This window comes from Hyaena hyaena, unplaced genomic scaffold (assembly GCF_003009895.1).
Source record: "Hyaena hyaena isolate Hyena2069 unplaced genomic scaffold, ASM300989v1 scaffold_104, whole genome shotgun sequence".
NCBI classification, from domain to species: domain Eukaryota; kingdom Metazoa; phylum Chordata; class Mammalia; order Carnivora; family Hyaenidae; genus Hyaena; species Hyaena hyaena.
Window position 1 is genome coordinate 1,389,870 of NW_024080736.1, and position 14,400 is coordinate 1,404,269.

The window sequence follows — 14,400 nt, forward strand, 5'->3', positions numbered from 1 at the left end:
TACAAGTGAAATCAAGTTCAAAATGCTGAATTCTGAGGTAGGAGCTAAAAGATAACATTTGTTTACTTCTGAATACAATGAGCTTTGATTCGTTTAGGTAAAAGATTCCAAATAAACCAAAGAAATAAGGCGTAAGAGAGAAAAGGCTAGAGCAGTAGAGGTTGAGCAGCAACTAATTTTTAAAGACCTTACAGCCATTTTCTATTCCCTCACAAATCACGTGCCTATGCCCCCACCAAAAAAAAAAAAAAAAGAAAAAGAAAAAGAAAAAAAGATATTCAGCCAGGCTGAGTAAAGCTGTATTTCCACCCCTTTCCAGCTGTGTGACTGGGAAAATTACTGAACTATAACAAATACCAGTCTCATCACCCCTCAGAAAGATGGAGAAGCCAGTACATGTTTTTGTGAAAGCCACTAAGGACACAGTACCCAGCAAGCACTCAGTGACAGTTGATCCCCTTCCCTTTTTGTCTGGCAAGAGAAGAGGAGGTCATAGATTTTAACTGTGGCAGGAACAACTCAGCTTATCGGCCGGGACTTCCCAAAAAGTAAGAACGGGGCCAGCCTGGGACAGAGAGAGAAGGAAGGCTTCCCTCGACAGTACAGAATGTAGCAACTCGACACTGCTAACAATGAGGTTTACATCTAGAGCTACGCGGAGGCAAGAAAATAACACCTCCAACCCTCCATTACTCCATTCTTCTACAAAATGGGGACAGTAAAATAACGGCTTCATCCACACCTACTTCTTAGAATTAAATTTTTATATTCTCTCCTCATACCTCCACTGACATGTACCGTAACTCTGTAAATGTACTCCCAATAATCAATAAAACACAATGTCTGGAATTCCAGCTACCAGAACTAACACAGAATTTGGTACTTACCCCCTTCCAAGTCTTCCACGTGATATCCAGAGAGGACGTTACTAGTTGCTGTCTGAAATTTTTCAAATGAAAATGTTCTTATAATAAGAAATAACCAATTGAGTTGTATTAAACTTGAACATTTTTAACATTTTTTAAAAAGGCTGAGTTTGAATACTTAGAAATTTTAATAAATGTTAATAGAGTAAACAAGACCTTTTGCATCCATCTCTGCTCCGTATTAAGCTATGTTTACATATGGAAAGGAAGTCCTTCTGTGGCCCTCATTAAGGAACCTGACAGAGATTCCCTAGAGAAAAATTACCTGGTAGCAAAAGAAAAAAGCCTCTCCCCAGGCCTGAACCCCAAGGACTAGCTGCTCCATCCCATTTACATGTTTCACTCTCCTCTTCCTAACACCTGGAGAAAGACCAGCTGGCAAGGTGCCTTTTCTCCCACCTGAAGTGCAGGCCACCACGCGGGGGCCTGAGGCGCTTCCTGCCAGGTCCCCCTCACTCTGGGATGAGCCCTTCTCCCATGATGGAGCTGAGGACCCATCACTCAGATTTCCTGGTTTTCTTGACCCCCTCGTTGCACATAACTCCCCAATCTTCTCCTCTGGCTCTAATTTTACTCTAAACTCTACACCCGCCATTTCAACTGAGTGCCAGTCATAGCACATTTTCTTAACTATTCGACAGCATTTTATGTGCTGGATCATTTTGTCAGCCACATACAGATCCACTGCCAACAGCCTACAAGTGTCCTTCTGAATTCCCACACCTCAGAGGACTGGGAGCATGATGGGTGCCCAGTAAATGCTGGACGGAGGGGATGGGTAGATGCACAGATGCTCATCCAAGCACTTTAAACAATTATGTCCAAAACCAAACGCAACATCTTTATCCCAAATCTCATCCTCCTTCAGTTGCTCCTCATCTCAAGTTAATGGATTCATGTCTGCAAAGAGAGCAGGGCTGACATTCTGAAAGCCTTCTTGAACTGTCTTCTCTCCCACTGAGTATTCACCAAATCTTGCCCAACTAGGTCTAGAATAACCCTCTTACGTGTCTCATACTCTCTACTCCCACTGCCACTGTCCTGGTAAAGGCCCTCATCTGCCCCTGAACCAAATGACCACCATTCTTACCCTGTACCAAGTCACCTCTGGGTCTTTACCTAGCACTCCCATATTCCTGCCTTTCTGGTCTCCCTGAAGACTGCTATCTGTTCATTTTTCTGCTTGCACTTCTGCTCCAGCACTTTCTGACCACAGGCAGCCCACCCTGCGGGTACATTAGCTATGCGCATCTCGGACTGGCCCGGACAAACTGTTTTCCAGGGCTATCTCAGCTTTCCAAAACCCAGAGAACCTGAACAGCACAGGCACTCAGTAAATGTTGAGCTGAATGAGAGGAAATGGTATCCCAAGATGAAACTTGGAATGTTTTGTACCGTAGAAGGAATATCTTAATGCTAATTAGATATAACTGAAACAATAACATGACTATATGTCGTTAATTAAACTGGACCTTTTAGGCTGGACTGGAACCAAGTCACTATAATACTATTTCTACAGGAAGGTAGAAACTTGATTCTGAAGCCACTTACTAAAAAGTTTTTAAAGACAACCCATTCTTTCTGTAAAATGAGGTCTGAGTATCAGAATACATAAGCTATATTGGAAGTAACTGTTCACATTACAAGGATTCTCTGCTCACAAAGAAGATACATTAAAAGATCTGTTTAAATTCTACAATCCAGGTCTAAGTGCCATAATCCCACACTAGCTTTTAAAATGTGATTTTCGGGGCGCCTGGGTGGCTTAGTCGGTTAAGCGTCCGACTTTCGCTTAGGTCATGATCTCGCGGTTTGTGGGTTCGAGCCCCGCGTCGGGCTCTGTGCTGACTGCCAGCTCAGAGCCTGGAGCCTGTTTCAGTCTGTCACTCCCTCTCTCTCTCTGACCCTCCCCTGCTCACGCTGTCTCTCTCTCTCCTAGAAATAAATAAAACATTAAAAAAAAAATTTAAAAAAAAAAATAATAATAAAATAAAATGTGATTTTCATCTACCTCAAATTTATAATTTTATAATTTAAATTTTTATAAATTTATAAATTTATAATTTCCTAAAAATTCACTTCATATATTTAAAGTATCCCCTCTAAAGTATTTATCAAAATAAAATTTACCAGATATGCAAGGGAAAAATGGGAATAAAATATTTTAGTCCTATAATAAAGCTGAAAGCATCTGTAAGTGTTAGAAGGGAAAATATATGGTGTGTTTCAGGAGTCGGCATCCACAATGATACACAAAAGAGCGGGTGTACCTGTGCCGACACCCCAGCTCTCAGGCGAGCAGGGGCTGGTGAAGGCACATCTGCACCAGAACACTTGGTGAGGATGAGAAGCTTGGCCTGGGCTGAGTCTATGGCCACCATAGCTTTCAGGTGCCAGTGTGTTGTGTTTGGGTTGGGTGTTTTTACTTTCTTTTCCTTTTATTATTTTAGAGGGAAAGAGACGAGGGGGGGCGGGGGGGGACGGAGCAAGAGAGGAAGGGGAGAGGGGGAGGGAGGGAGGGAGGGAGGGAGGAAGGAAGGAAGGAAGGGAGGGAGGGGGGGAGGGAGAGAGAGTGAGAGAGAGAATATCCTAAACAGGCTCCATGCTCTGCACAGAGTTCAACACGGAGCTCAATCTCACAACCCTGGGAACATGACCTGAGCCAAAATCAAGAGCTGGACACCCAAGAGCCAGAGCCACCCAGGCGCCCCAGGATTTGGGGTTTTTGGGGTTTTTTTTGTAAACACCTTTTTATTTGCTCAGATCTCAAGGCAGAAGGCCAATTATCAATTAGCTTATGATCTTCAGTTTATACTGACATCTCCAGAGAAAGCAGTCAAATTTCATATTGCTACAACTTCTATAAATTTACAATCAAACCTATTGATTTTTGACATTTAAAATCCTACTAGATACATATTGTTTTTGTTTCCTTTAGTCAGTCTTGAGTTCCATGTCTTTACAGCACTTCAAGGTAAATACCAGCTAAGCCCAATCTTTAAATAACAAATTGTTTCTATTTTTAAATAAGTCATGTGGAATCATAAATAATGGGACCTTTGTTTGCTTTTCCTAGATGGATTTTTTTTAAATAATATCAGTTCATTAGCCAAAAAGAATACTACTTTGGTTACATAGCAAAGTTGATTATAAACAAAACTTAGGTCACTTCTTCCAAAAGTACAGTCACAAAACAAGACTCAAGTGATATTTGTGGCCTTGTGACATGATTATAAATATTAGAAATAAAAATTCATATATAAATACATAACATATCTGTCTCTGTGCATGAATATCAGGTATAAAGCTAGTAATTCAATTAAGGCAATAAAAAAGAAGAAAGCCAAAACTCTTAATAAAATGAAATGTCATCTTATTTTACATTCTCATGTTAAAAGTCTCAAACATTTATAACTGTCTTCCTTTATCCTTAGAAATTAAAAAGACTACATATACGCAAGAAAGGAAATGGCTTTTAAGTTAATTAGAGCTCAATGCTTCTCAGTTAATTCACAATAAGACAAAGAAAATAACATTTTCTTTAAAGCCTATCTAATTGTAGCGAAACAAGCAGTATCTTTATCCAGCTTAGGAGGTCATTCATGATGACGGTCTTCCCTTATTTGTTGGTATGTGAGATATGTTACTAGATTTGGAACGGGAAGGTAATCTACAGGAGGTCAAGGTTTACATCTGCGCTTCTGCTCCTCCTTCCAACTGTCTGGAGCGCCCTCATCTCAATCTCCATGACATTGGCACCTTCTCAATCCTCAGCTCCTGGCTCAGCTGTCTCACCCCTCTGATCACCTAATCCAGTTATTTTTCCATGACAGAAAGCTTATTTTTTTTTCCCCTCATACCACTTTCCTCAATGTGAATTATACCTAGAGCTATTTAATTAATTTATTTGATCTCTCTCCTCCCCTAGACTTGAACCTCCCAGACCACAGGTGTCCTGGCCAGTGCTGTACTCCTGGCACCAAGCAAAGAACCTCACACACAGCACATGCCGATTTTGAGCCAATCAATCACTTTACATGGCTTCCATTTAAGAGAAAAGCTGGCAAAAATAGCTGTTTTTAAAATGAGACATCTAAGGGGAGCCAGGGTGGCTCAGTCAGTTGACTGTCCGACTTCGGCACAGGTCATGATCTCACAGTTCATGAGTTCAAGCCCCGCGTCGGGCTCGCTGCTGTCAGCACAGAGCCCGCTTCGGATCTTCTGTCTCCCTCTCTCTCTCTGACCATTGCCTGTTTGTTTTTAAATAAACATTTTAAAAATAATGAAAAGCCAAATGAGACATTTAAATAAAAATACTTTTATATGCCTAGATTAGGAATAGAAATCTGAGACATACAAAGCTGGGGGCCTAACAGATGCCCCTGCTGTCCCCTGACCTTTCACCGTCCTTCAAGTGCTTCACCAGAGCATATTTTTGTTCACCATTTACCCTGATAGACATTATTTCCATCTCCTAAATTCCATTTCCTAAAAATAGTCCTTAAATCACAGACTTCTTTAGTTGCTTCAAAAGAAAAAGCCTTGAGGGGCGCCTGGGTGGCTCAGTTGGTTAAGCATCCAACTCTTGGCATGTGTTTAAACATTAAAACTTCCCAGCCATCTTTCTGTTGGTTGGCCAGAGACCACTAACGAGAAGGAGGAACTGAAGACCTGAGGTGCCGAGGAGCCGCAAGGAGCAGGGCCTGGGGGTGTGGCTGAGCCGGGCTACAGAAGAAGGCCGAGAGGATCCACTACCCCACCTGCAGCCTTGTCCCTGGCTGATGCCCAGCGATTTTCCAATGTTAACAGAGAACACTTACTAGCCAGACTGAGTTAAGCTCTTCTCAAAGAGATCCATGTAATAGTCTTACCTCTGTTTCTGTGAGAAGTGTTTTTAGTCTTGTCAAATCTTTTGTTACCATCCCATTCTGAAAAAGGTGAATGAAAAATGCAAAACCCAGTTAGTTTATTATTTCTTTGCTATGGGGGCATAACTCAATTCCTCCACTGTATCTAAGGTTTATCTGTAAAAAGACAATATTATCCTCATCTCTCAACCCACTACCATTAGTTATAATAATAAAGCTAACCATCTGTAAGGAAGGTTCAAAAAGTTAACAGGACAAAATATACAGTGTGGCCTAAAACCCTGTATTCACCTTGTATGAGAGTTTAAAATCAATTCAACAAAGTATTCACAATGGATATCACAGGAAAGCAAGATTCCATGGGCAAAGAGAAAAATAAACCTAAACGATGTTTTAGCTTTTTTCTCCCCTAAAACTAATGGACTCGTATTGACAAAATGGTGAACTCGATCAGTTACCCATGACTCAGATTCACATAAAACGATTACAGCATTTTAAAAATAGCTCATTAATAAACCAGTTGAAGGAAAACAGGCAAAACAGTCACTCTTCTGAAGTTCAAATTTCACTTAGATATAAAAGCAAGTACTTCTTCCTAGTTTTAAATTTAAAAACTCACAGGTAAAACTGTGTAATATGCTTAACTTATAAAGAAAACTTCCTTAAGAACAGAATTACCTTAGATGAACATATAAGGGATAGGAAGCAAAAAGAATATAAAAACAGGGAGGGGACAAAACGTAAGAGACTCTTAAATATGGAGAACAAACAGAGGGGTTGCTGGAGGGGCTGTGGGAGGGGGGAGGGGCTAAATGGATAAGGGGCATTAAGGAATCTACTCCTGAAATCATTGTTGCACTACATGCTAACTTGGATGTAAATTTAAAAAATTTAAAAATAAACAATAAATAAATAAACAATAAAATTAAAAGGACAGAATTACCTTAATAATAAAGAAGAGATATATTCCTCATCATCTATTTAGAACTAAATACCTATAGAATTTTGCTGGATTAGTAATACAGTTTAGTTTTATGTCCACTTATAAATTTGGTGAAATCAAAAACCAATGTTAAACCAATTAAACAATTCACTACACAGTAATCCCTCAGAAAGTAACTCAATTACCTCCTGAGATGGGTCATTACGTTATATTCTGCAGTATAACAAGTACTTTCCTAATTTCTTCTTTTTCCCAACCAAATATATTTATCTGCAGTGAAAACACAACGTCGCCTCAGATTTTCACAATATGTATCGATTCAGGAGACTAAATGAGGTACAGAAAATTCATGCCGGCTTTCACTGTTTTGCACAGATTTCTCAGAAATATCCACAAATTTTGTAACAGTAACCAAATAAGGAAAAAAAGTCTTAAAATATTTTTCTTCCAATTTCTATATACTGGCAATGCTAAAGTTCCAAAATGTTGTCTTTCAATTATCTCACCTAAAACCAAACAAAAACTCTAGAAAATGCTACATGAACAATTTTATCCTGGAGGGCTGGGTGGCTCCCTTTGTTAAGCATTGGACTCGATTTTGGCTCAGGTGATGATCTCACCGTCTCTGAGAGCTCGGAGCCTGGGATTCTCTCCTTCCCCCTCTCTCTGCCCCTGCCCTGCTCATGCACGAGCTCTCTCTTTCAAAATAAATAAACTTAAAAATAAAATGTATCCCAAAGTCTGAATGGAATCAGATCTTTCCATCAGAGTGATAAGAGTGGAATATTAACTCACACACGAACATCTTCAGAAACAGAATTATTACTTTAGATAAATTTAAACATTTTATAAAATAAATAATTGGGTTTAAGAACCCTATATAATCACATGTCCACAGAAGCATTTTAAAACCCCAAAATAAGGGGTGAGCCTGGCTGGCTCAATCCATAGAGCAAATGATTCTTGATCTCAGAGTGGTGAAATAAAGCCCCACATTGAGCCTAGAGCTTACTTAAAAAAATAAATCCATCCCTAAAATATTCCCAGGTTCTATTAAATCACATCTCTAAAGAAAATTATCTAGGGGCATCTGGCTGGCTCACTCGACGGAGCATGTGACTTTTGATCTTGAGGTTGTGAGCTGGAGCCCAACGCTGGATGTAGAAATTACTTAAAAATAAAAATAAAAAAATCTTTGGAGCATCTAGGTGGCTCTGTCGGTTAAGTATCCGACATCAGCTCAGGTCATGATCTCATGGCTCATGAGTTCGAGTCCGGTATCAGGCTCTGTGCTGATGACTCTGAGCCTGGAGCCTGCTTAGGATTCTTCTCCTCTGCCCACCTCTGCGCATGCTCACTCGCTCACTTGCTCGCTCTCTCTCTCTCTCTCTCAAAAATAAATACACATTTAAAAAAAAAACTGTCTTTAAAAATAAAAAAAAAATCTTAAAAGAAACACTTAGTTATCTTAAATTTTCAAAGTTTTTAAAAGTACCTGTAATTCTCATATATAGTATCACAAACTGCTACAAAAATACGAAGATTAAGCATCAGTTTGTTGAACAGAAACTTTGATTTCTGATAGGAGGAAATAAGAGGAAAAGCACAAACTGAATTGCTATTTCCCACCACACGCCTGAGGACTTAAGTGAATGGAGCCATTTTGGACATTCAGGATCGGAGTTCATCAACGTACCAGGGACTCTCCCGTCAGTGACTTGGCGAGAATGCTGGATACGGGCTGGAGCTTTCCCTTCAGCTGCATGCAGCAAAGCACTGCCTGGAAGGCACCATCTCCCTTGGCCAGGCCTTCCCCCAGCACTGTCAGGAAGAAACAGCCAGCATTAACCATGTAACATTTGATGCCCATGTTTTCTTGATAACAACGTCAGTACACTATCACAAGGATGACGTCTTATATGCTAAAAGAACGACTTCAAGGGGTGCCTGGGTGGCTCAGTCGGTTAAGCGTCCAACACTTGACTTCAGCTCGGGTCATGATCTTGTAGTTCGTGGGTCTGAGCCCTGCATTGGGATTTGTGCTGAGAGCACAGAGCCTGCTTAGGATCCTCTCTCCTTTTCTCTCTACCCCTTCCCTTTCTCTCTTTCAAAATAAATAAAAACTTAAAAAAAAAAAAAAACCTTCAAGTACTAGAGGAAAGCAGTGATATTTCTGTTCTGTCCAAGATATGCATAAAGACAAAAATATAGGAAGGAACCTGGGAGGCTCAGTCAGGCATCCAACTTGATTGTGGCTCAAGTCATGATCTCACAGTTCATGGGATCAAGGCCCACATTTAGGCTCTGAGCTGACACTGCGGAGCCTGCCTGAGATTCTCTCTCCCTCTCTCTCTCTGCCCCTCCTCTGCTCATTTGCTCTAAAAATAAATAAATAAATATTTGGGGGGAAAAAAAGAAAACATAGGACACTCCACATATCTAACTCACTCTAGCCTATAGCCAGTTGGATCACACAAAAATCACAAGAAGAATTAACTCTAAAGCTCTCTCTTCAGTGAAAACTATGGTACAACCTATGATTCCTGGATAAATGAGGGCTATTAAATGGCAGAAACATTCTCTGAATAAAATGTCCACATTGTCAACAGTGACACAAGACTCAGTGAACTTAAAATGTGTAAGAATAGAAACTACACATCTCAACATGTGGTATTCTGAGCAGTTAAGAGTTAGCTTTTATCAAAACCAGCAAGATTAACTAAGAACCCAAATGTCACGTGGCCATAGAAAATACTAATCAAACTGTGTGCAAGTGTTTACAGATTTAATACAATCACAAGAGCACATATGTGTAACAATATAGAATATACTCATTTTTATGTCATGTCATCTGAGATGATTTCTCAACAGCAACTGTAACGGCTCAACGAGTAAAACAATCTGTGTCTTTCTCTTCACTGCTAAGTCCAAGACTCTATTTTTAGTTTGCACACACTTTAGCTTCCTTTGCAAGAAAATCATTTGCTGAAGTAAAATATTTTGGAAACTGCATTTTTTTCTATTTCCAAGGAAATGTTTAAGTATCAGTATAATGTACTACGTATTTAAGGTATATAGGGTCTGTTCATGATGTTTTTGTTCTGGTTGTACTGAACATATCCTTCAGCTATATTGTTCAATTTTTCCATTACACAAATAACATTATAACAACACTAATAAAATTCTACAGAATAATTCCCCATAGATTCATCACTCAACTAAACAGACTGTGTTCACTTATTCATGTTCTCTTCCAATTTTTATCAATATTTACGTAACTGTTCCATGATTATAACTGATATGAATATAACAGTTTGTATTCTGCTTTATTTCCCCTTCACACATTCAAGATCTTGCATGTTCTGAGGGTTTGTTTACCATATTACTGTCTATATAGCGTTCCAACAAGTAGACAGACCAACGACTTCACTACTCCCTGGCCCCAGAACAATTACAATTTTTAACTATTGAAACTAACATGATAACAAACATTCTTATGTCTCTATCTTTTATTAAAGCAGATTACTAGGCTGAAAGTTGCAGTCTCTCTGTATTCAAGGTATCACTCAATTACTTTTAATGCAGGCCAACCTGTTGTCTCATACTATCCATGTTACAGGTCTACTCAACTGTCCTTGGATAATTCCAGTAAGTGATTAACTCCAACAGAATATCATTAAGAATGTCTTGAACATCTTATAAAATTCCCCAGTAAGCCCACATCTCCCACAGCTCCTACTATTCCTAAAACTATTCAAAAAGGACCATTGGTAGGGAGGGAGGCAAACCACAAGAGACTCTTAAATACAGAGAACAGGGGCGCCTGGGTGGCTCAGTCAGTTAAGCATCCGACTTCGGCTCAGGTCATGATCTCACGGTTCGTGGGTTCGAGCCCTGCATCGGGCTCTGTGCTGATGGCTGGCTCAGAGCCTGGAGCCTGCTTCGGATTCTGTGTCTCCCTCTCTCTCTGACCCTCCCTTGCTCACGCTGTCTCTCTCTCTTTCAGAAATTTAAAAAAAAAAAAAAAAAAAACTTAAATACAGAGAACAAGCTGAGGGTGGACAGGGGGTTGGCGGACACAGAAAATGGGTGATGGGCACTGAGGAGGTCACTTCTTGGGATGAGCAACTGGGTTGTATGTAAGCCAATTTGACAATAAATTAGATATATATATAAAATAGGACCATTGGCAAGGCACTTTAGCTCTCTGGCCCTCAGTGTGGTCATCTGTAAAATAGAAACATGTGTAAGTTTGTTGTAAGGATCAAATAATATACTGCAAATAAAATGCTCTGAAGAAAAAAATAAGAGTCCTACTAAGGGCTGGACTATTCACCTTCACAACAAAGTTCCTACCCTGTAAAATGAAGGTGACAGGAGCTACCTAATAAGGTTACAGTAAAGATTGTGTTAATTATGTCAAGTAGGAGACTAGCATAGTCTCCTCCTAAGAGTCCCCTAGATGTTACCTTCCCCTTCTAAAAAGTATAAAGTGGTGGTACTGAGAACTGCCAAGGAAATATCCTAGTTCCTTCTCAGTAATCGGGTATTACAAAACTAGCTGTCAAAAGCTAAAGAATGTCTCAGGGAAAGGAAAAATATCTAAAAATATTTCAACCTCAGGTGATTATGTCTTGTTTAAAGAGTATTAAGTCATATATGTTACAAAGCCTTTTCTAGATATTTAGTTTTGTACAAAGTATTTGCTGAATTTTACTGTGCAAAAGCTCTTGCATTACACTGATGTTTGAAGGCCTCAAGATTTGTCAAAATTATGTTTCGTTTTTTCTTTTTCTCCCTTTTTTCTTTTTTTGACAAGAATCAGTACTAATGTACTTTTTTCCAACTGTTGCCCTAAGCTGCAATTCGGTTTATCTTGTAGGATCCCATATGAAGAACTGCCACAAAAAAAGTCAACAATTATAGATAAAAAACCTCTCCTGCTCTTGTATCCTATAGCGAAATTAAAATTGCAATACTGCCATCCTGGTCCCTTATTATCTGTAATATCTTGAAAAAGCTTGAAGGAAAACAAAATATAGCCCCGTGTATTATTAAACTTGCCTTAGCTATAATGATTGAATTTGCCAAAAGGGAGGACATTAAAAATGTAATCTGGGGCGCCTGGGCGGCTCAGTCGGTTGAGTGTCTAACTTCAGCTCACGGCCTCACAGTTTGTGAGCTCAAGCCCCACCCCCACATCGGGCTCACCGCTGTCACCCGCTTCAGATCCTCTGCCCCAACTCTCTCTCCCTGCCCCTTCCCCACTTGCACTTTCTCTCTCAAAAGTACAAAAACATTAAAAAAAATTTTAAGTAAACTTCATTTTTTAAAAATGTAATCTAATCTTGAGTAACTGTAAAAATGTTACAATGCCTTGCAGAAAAATTCTCTTCCCACCACTATTTGCAAGAGTTTACTATAAGCACACAACTATTCCCAAACCGAACTGCCCCTTTCTTTCTCCCGAGTTACCAAGGAGGAGACCTGAATGCCTTACCTCTGCTGCTATATTCAGGTCTCTACTCCTTCTATCTTCAGTTTCCGTAATATGCATTCCTTGAAATGTTTTAGACAGAAACTGAGTAATATTAAAAGAATATTCATTCAATTGTTTCAACCAAAAAGTCTCTCTTGGGGTCTGATCACCTCTGGCTATCAAAAGGAGACAATCAACAATTAAAATGTAATTCCTCTTCCTTAAATTACATGCAATGAGAAAGCTGACTTAAAATAAGTCTAAGTACAGTAAACATTGAGTATGATTCTGTATTTTTTCAGTCACATCACCGTATTAGGTTATTTGTCTCATCAAGTCCTTAGTTATTTCTTTTTTTTTTTTTAAATGTTTTTTTATTTATTTCTAGGAGAGAGAGAGAGACAGCGTGAGCAGGGGAGGGTCAGAGAGAGAGAGGGAGTCACAGACTCTGAAATAGGCTCCAGGCTCTGAGCTGGCAGTCAGCACAGAGCCCAACGTGGGGCTCGAACCCACGAACCGCGAGATCATGACCCAAGCGAAAGTCGGACGCTCAACCGACTAAGCCACCCAGGTAACCCAAGTCCTTAGTTATTTCTAAGATCTTTGGGTGGCTCGATCAGTTGAGTGTCTGACTTTGGCTCAGGTCGTGATCTCACGGTTCGTGAGTTCAAGCCCCACAGTGGGCTCACTACTGTCAGCACAGAGCCCACTTTGGATCCTCTGTCTCCCTCTCTGCCAGTCCATCACTCACACTCTCTTAAAAATAAACATTAATTAATTAATTAAATCTTTTCTTGAAAAGCTAAACCTAATCAAGGTATTTTTCCAAAATTTTCAATGTATAACAAATGAGGCAAGAATACACAATAGGGAAAACAGTCTCTTCAATAAATGGTACTGGGAAGGGGCACCTGAGTGGCTCAGTCAGTTAAGCGTCTGAGTTGAACTCAGGTCACGATCTCACGGTCTGTGAGTTCGAGCCTCACATCAGGCTCTGGGGCAACAGATCAGAGCCTAGAGCCTGCTTCAGATTCTGTGTCTCCCTCTCTCTCTGCCACTGTCCTGCTCATGCTCTGTCTCTCTATCTCAAAAATAAAATAAAAACAGGGGAGCCTGGGTAGCTCAGTTGGTTAAGCGTCCAACTTCACCTCAGGTCATGATCTCACGGTTCGTGGGTTCGAGCCCCGTGTCAGGCTCTGTGCTGACAGGTAGCTCAGAGCCTTGAGCCTGCTTAAGATTCCACGTCTCTCTCTCTGACCCTCCCCTGCTCACACACTGTCTCTCTCAGAAATAAATAAAACATTAAAAATTTTTAAAAATAATAAAAACAGTTTTAAAATAATTGATCAAAAAATAAAATTAAATAAATGGTATTGGTAAAACTGGACAGCTATATGCAAAAGAATGAAACTGGATCACTTTCTCATACCATACAACAAAAACAAATTCAAAACGGATTAAAACCTAAACATAAGAAGTGAAACCATAAAACTGTTGGAAGAAAACATAGGCAGTAATTCTTTGACATTGGCCTTAGCAACATTGTTCTAGATACGTCTCAGGCAAGGGAAACAAAAGCAAGAGTAAACTATTGGGACTAAACCAAAATATAAAGCTCTTGCACAGCAAAGGAAATCACCAACAAAAATAAAAGGCGGGGCACCTGGGTGCCTCAGTTAGCTAAGCACCCCACTCTTGATTTCAGCTCAGGTCATGATCTCAGGGTTCATGAGATCAAGCCCCAAGTTAGCCTCTGCGCTGACAGCGCAAAGCCTGCTTGGGATCCTCTCTCCCTCTATACCCCCCCCCCCTTGGATGTGCTTATGCTGTCTCTCAAAATAAATAAACTTAACAAAAAATTATGATTCTAACTGAGTTCCTAGCTTAGAAAATATCAGTCATAAAAACTATTTTAGGGATGACCAAGTAGACTTGATTAGAGAGTGGGTTTTTGGTAATATGAGGGAATTTCTGTCAATTTTTTTAAGTTTATTTATTTATTTTGAGACAGACAGAGACAGCATGAGGCGAGGGGCAGAGAGAGAGGGAGGGAGACAGAGAATCTGTGCTGCTAGCACAGAGCCCAAAGCGGGGCTCACCCTCACAAAACCATGGGGAATCACTGCCCATTTTATTTGTTAATAATATTAACAATACTGTGGTTATGCATTTATGGCCTTATTT

General features: G+C 39.9%; 1 protein-coding gene across 5 annotated transcripts in view; it reads right to left on the reverse strand.

Moving 5' to 3' along the window:
• HELZ (helicase with zinc finger) overlaps window positions 1-14,400 on the reverse strand; it is a 160,751-nt gene that overhangs the window by 117,284 nt on the left and 29,067 nt on the right. For all 5 annotated transcript variants that reach the window (XM_039235929.1, XM_039235931.1, XM_039235927.1 and 2 more), the window contains 3 exons: window positions 8,434-8,558; window positions 5,798-5,854; window positions 888-939 (listed from right to left, as the gene is read on the reverse strand). In XM_039235929.1, the coding sequence (XP_039091860.1) occupies window positions 888-939; window positions 5,798-5,854; window positions 8,434-8,558 (234 nt within the window). The remainder of the gene's footprint in view (window positions 1-887; window positions 940-5,797; window positions 5,855-8,433; window positions 8,559-14,400) is intronic.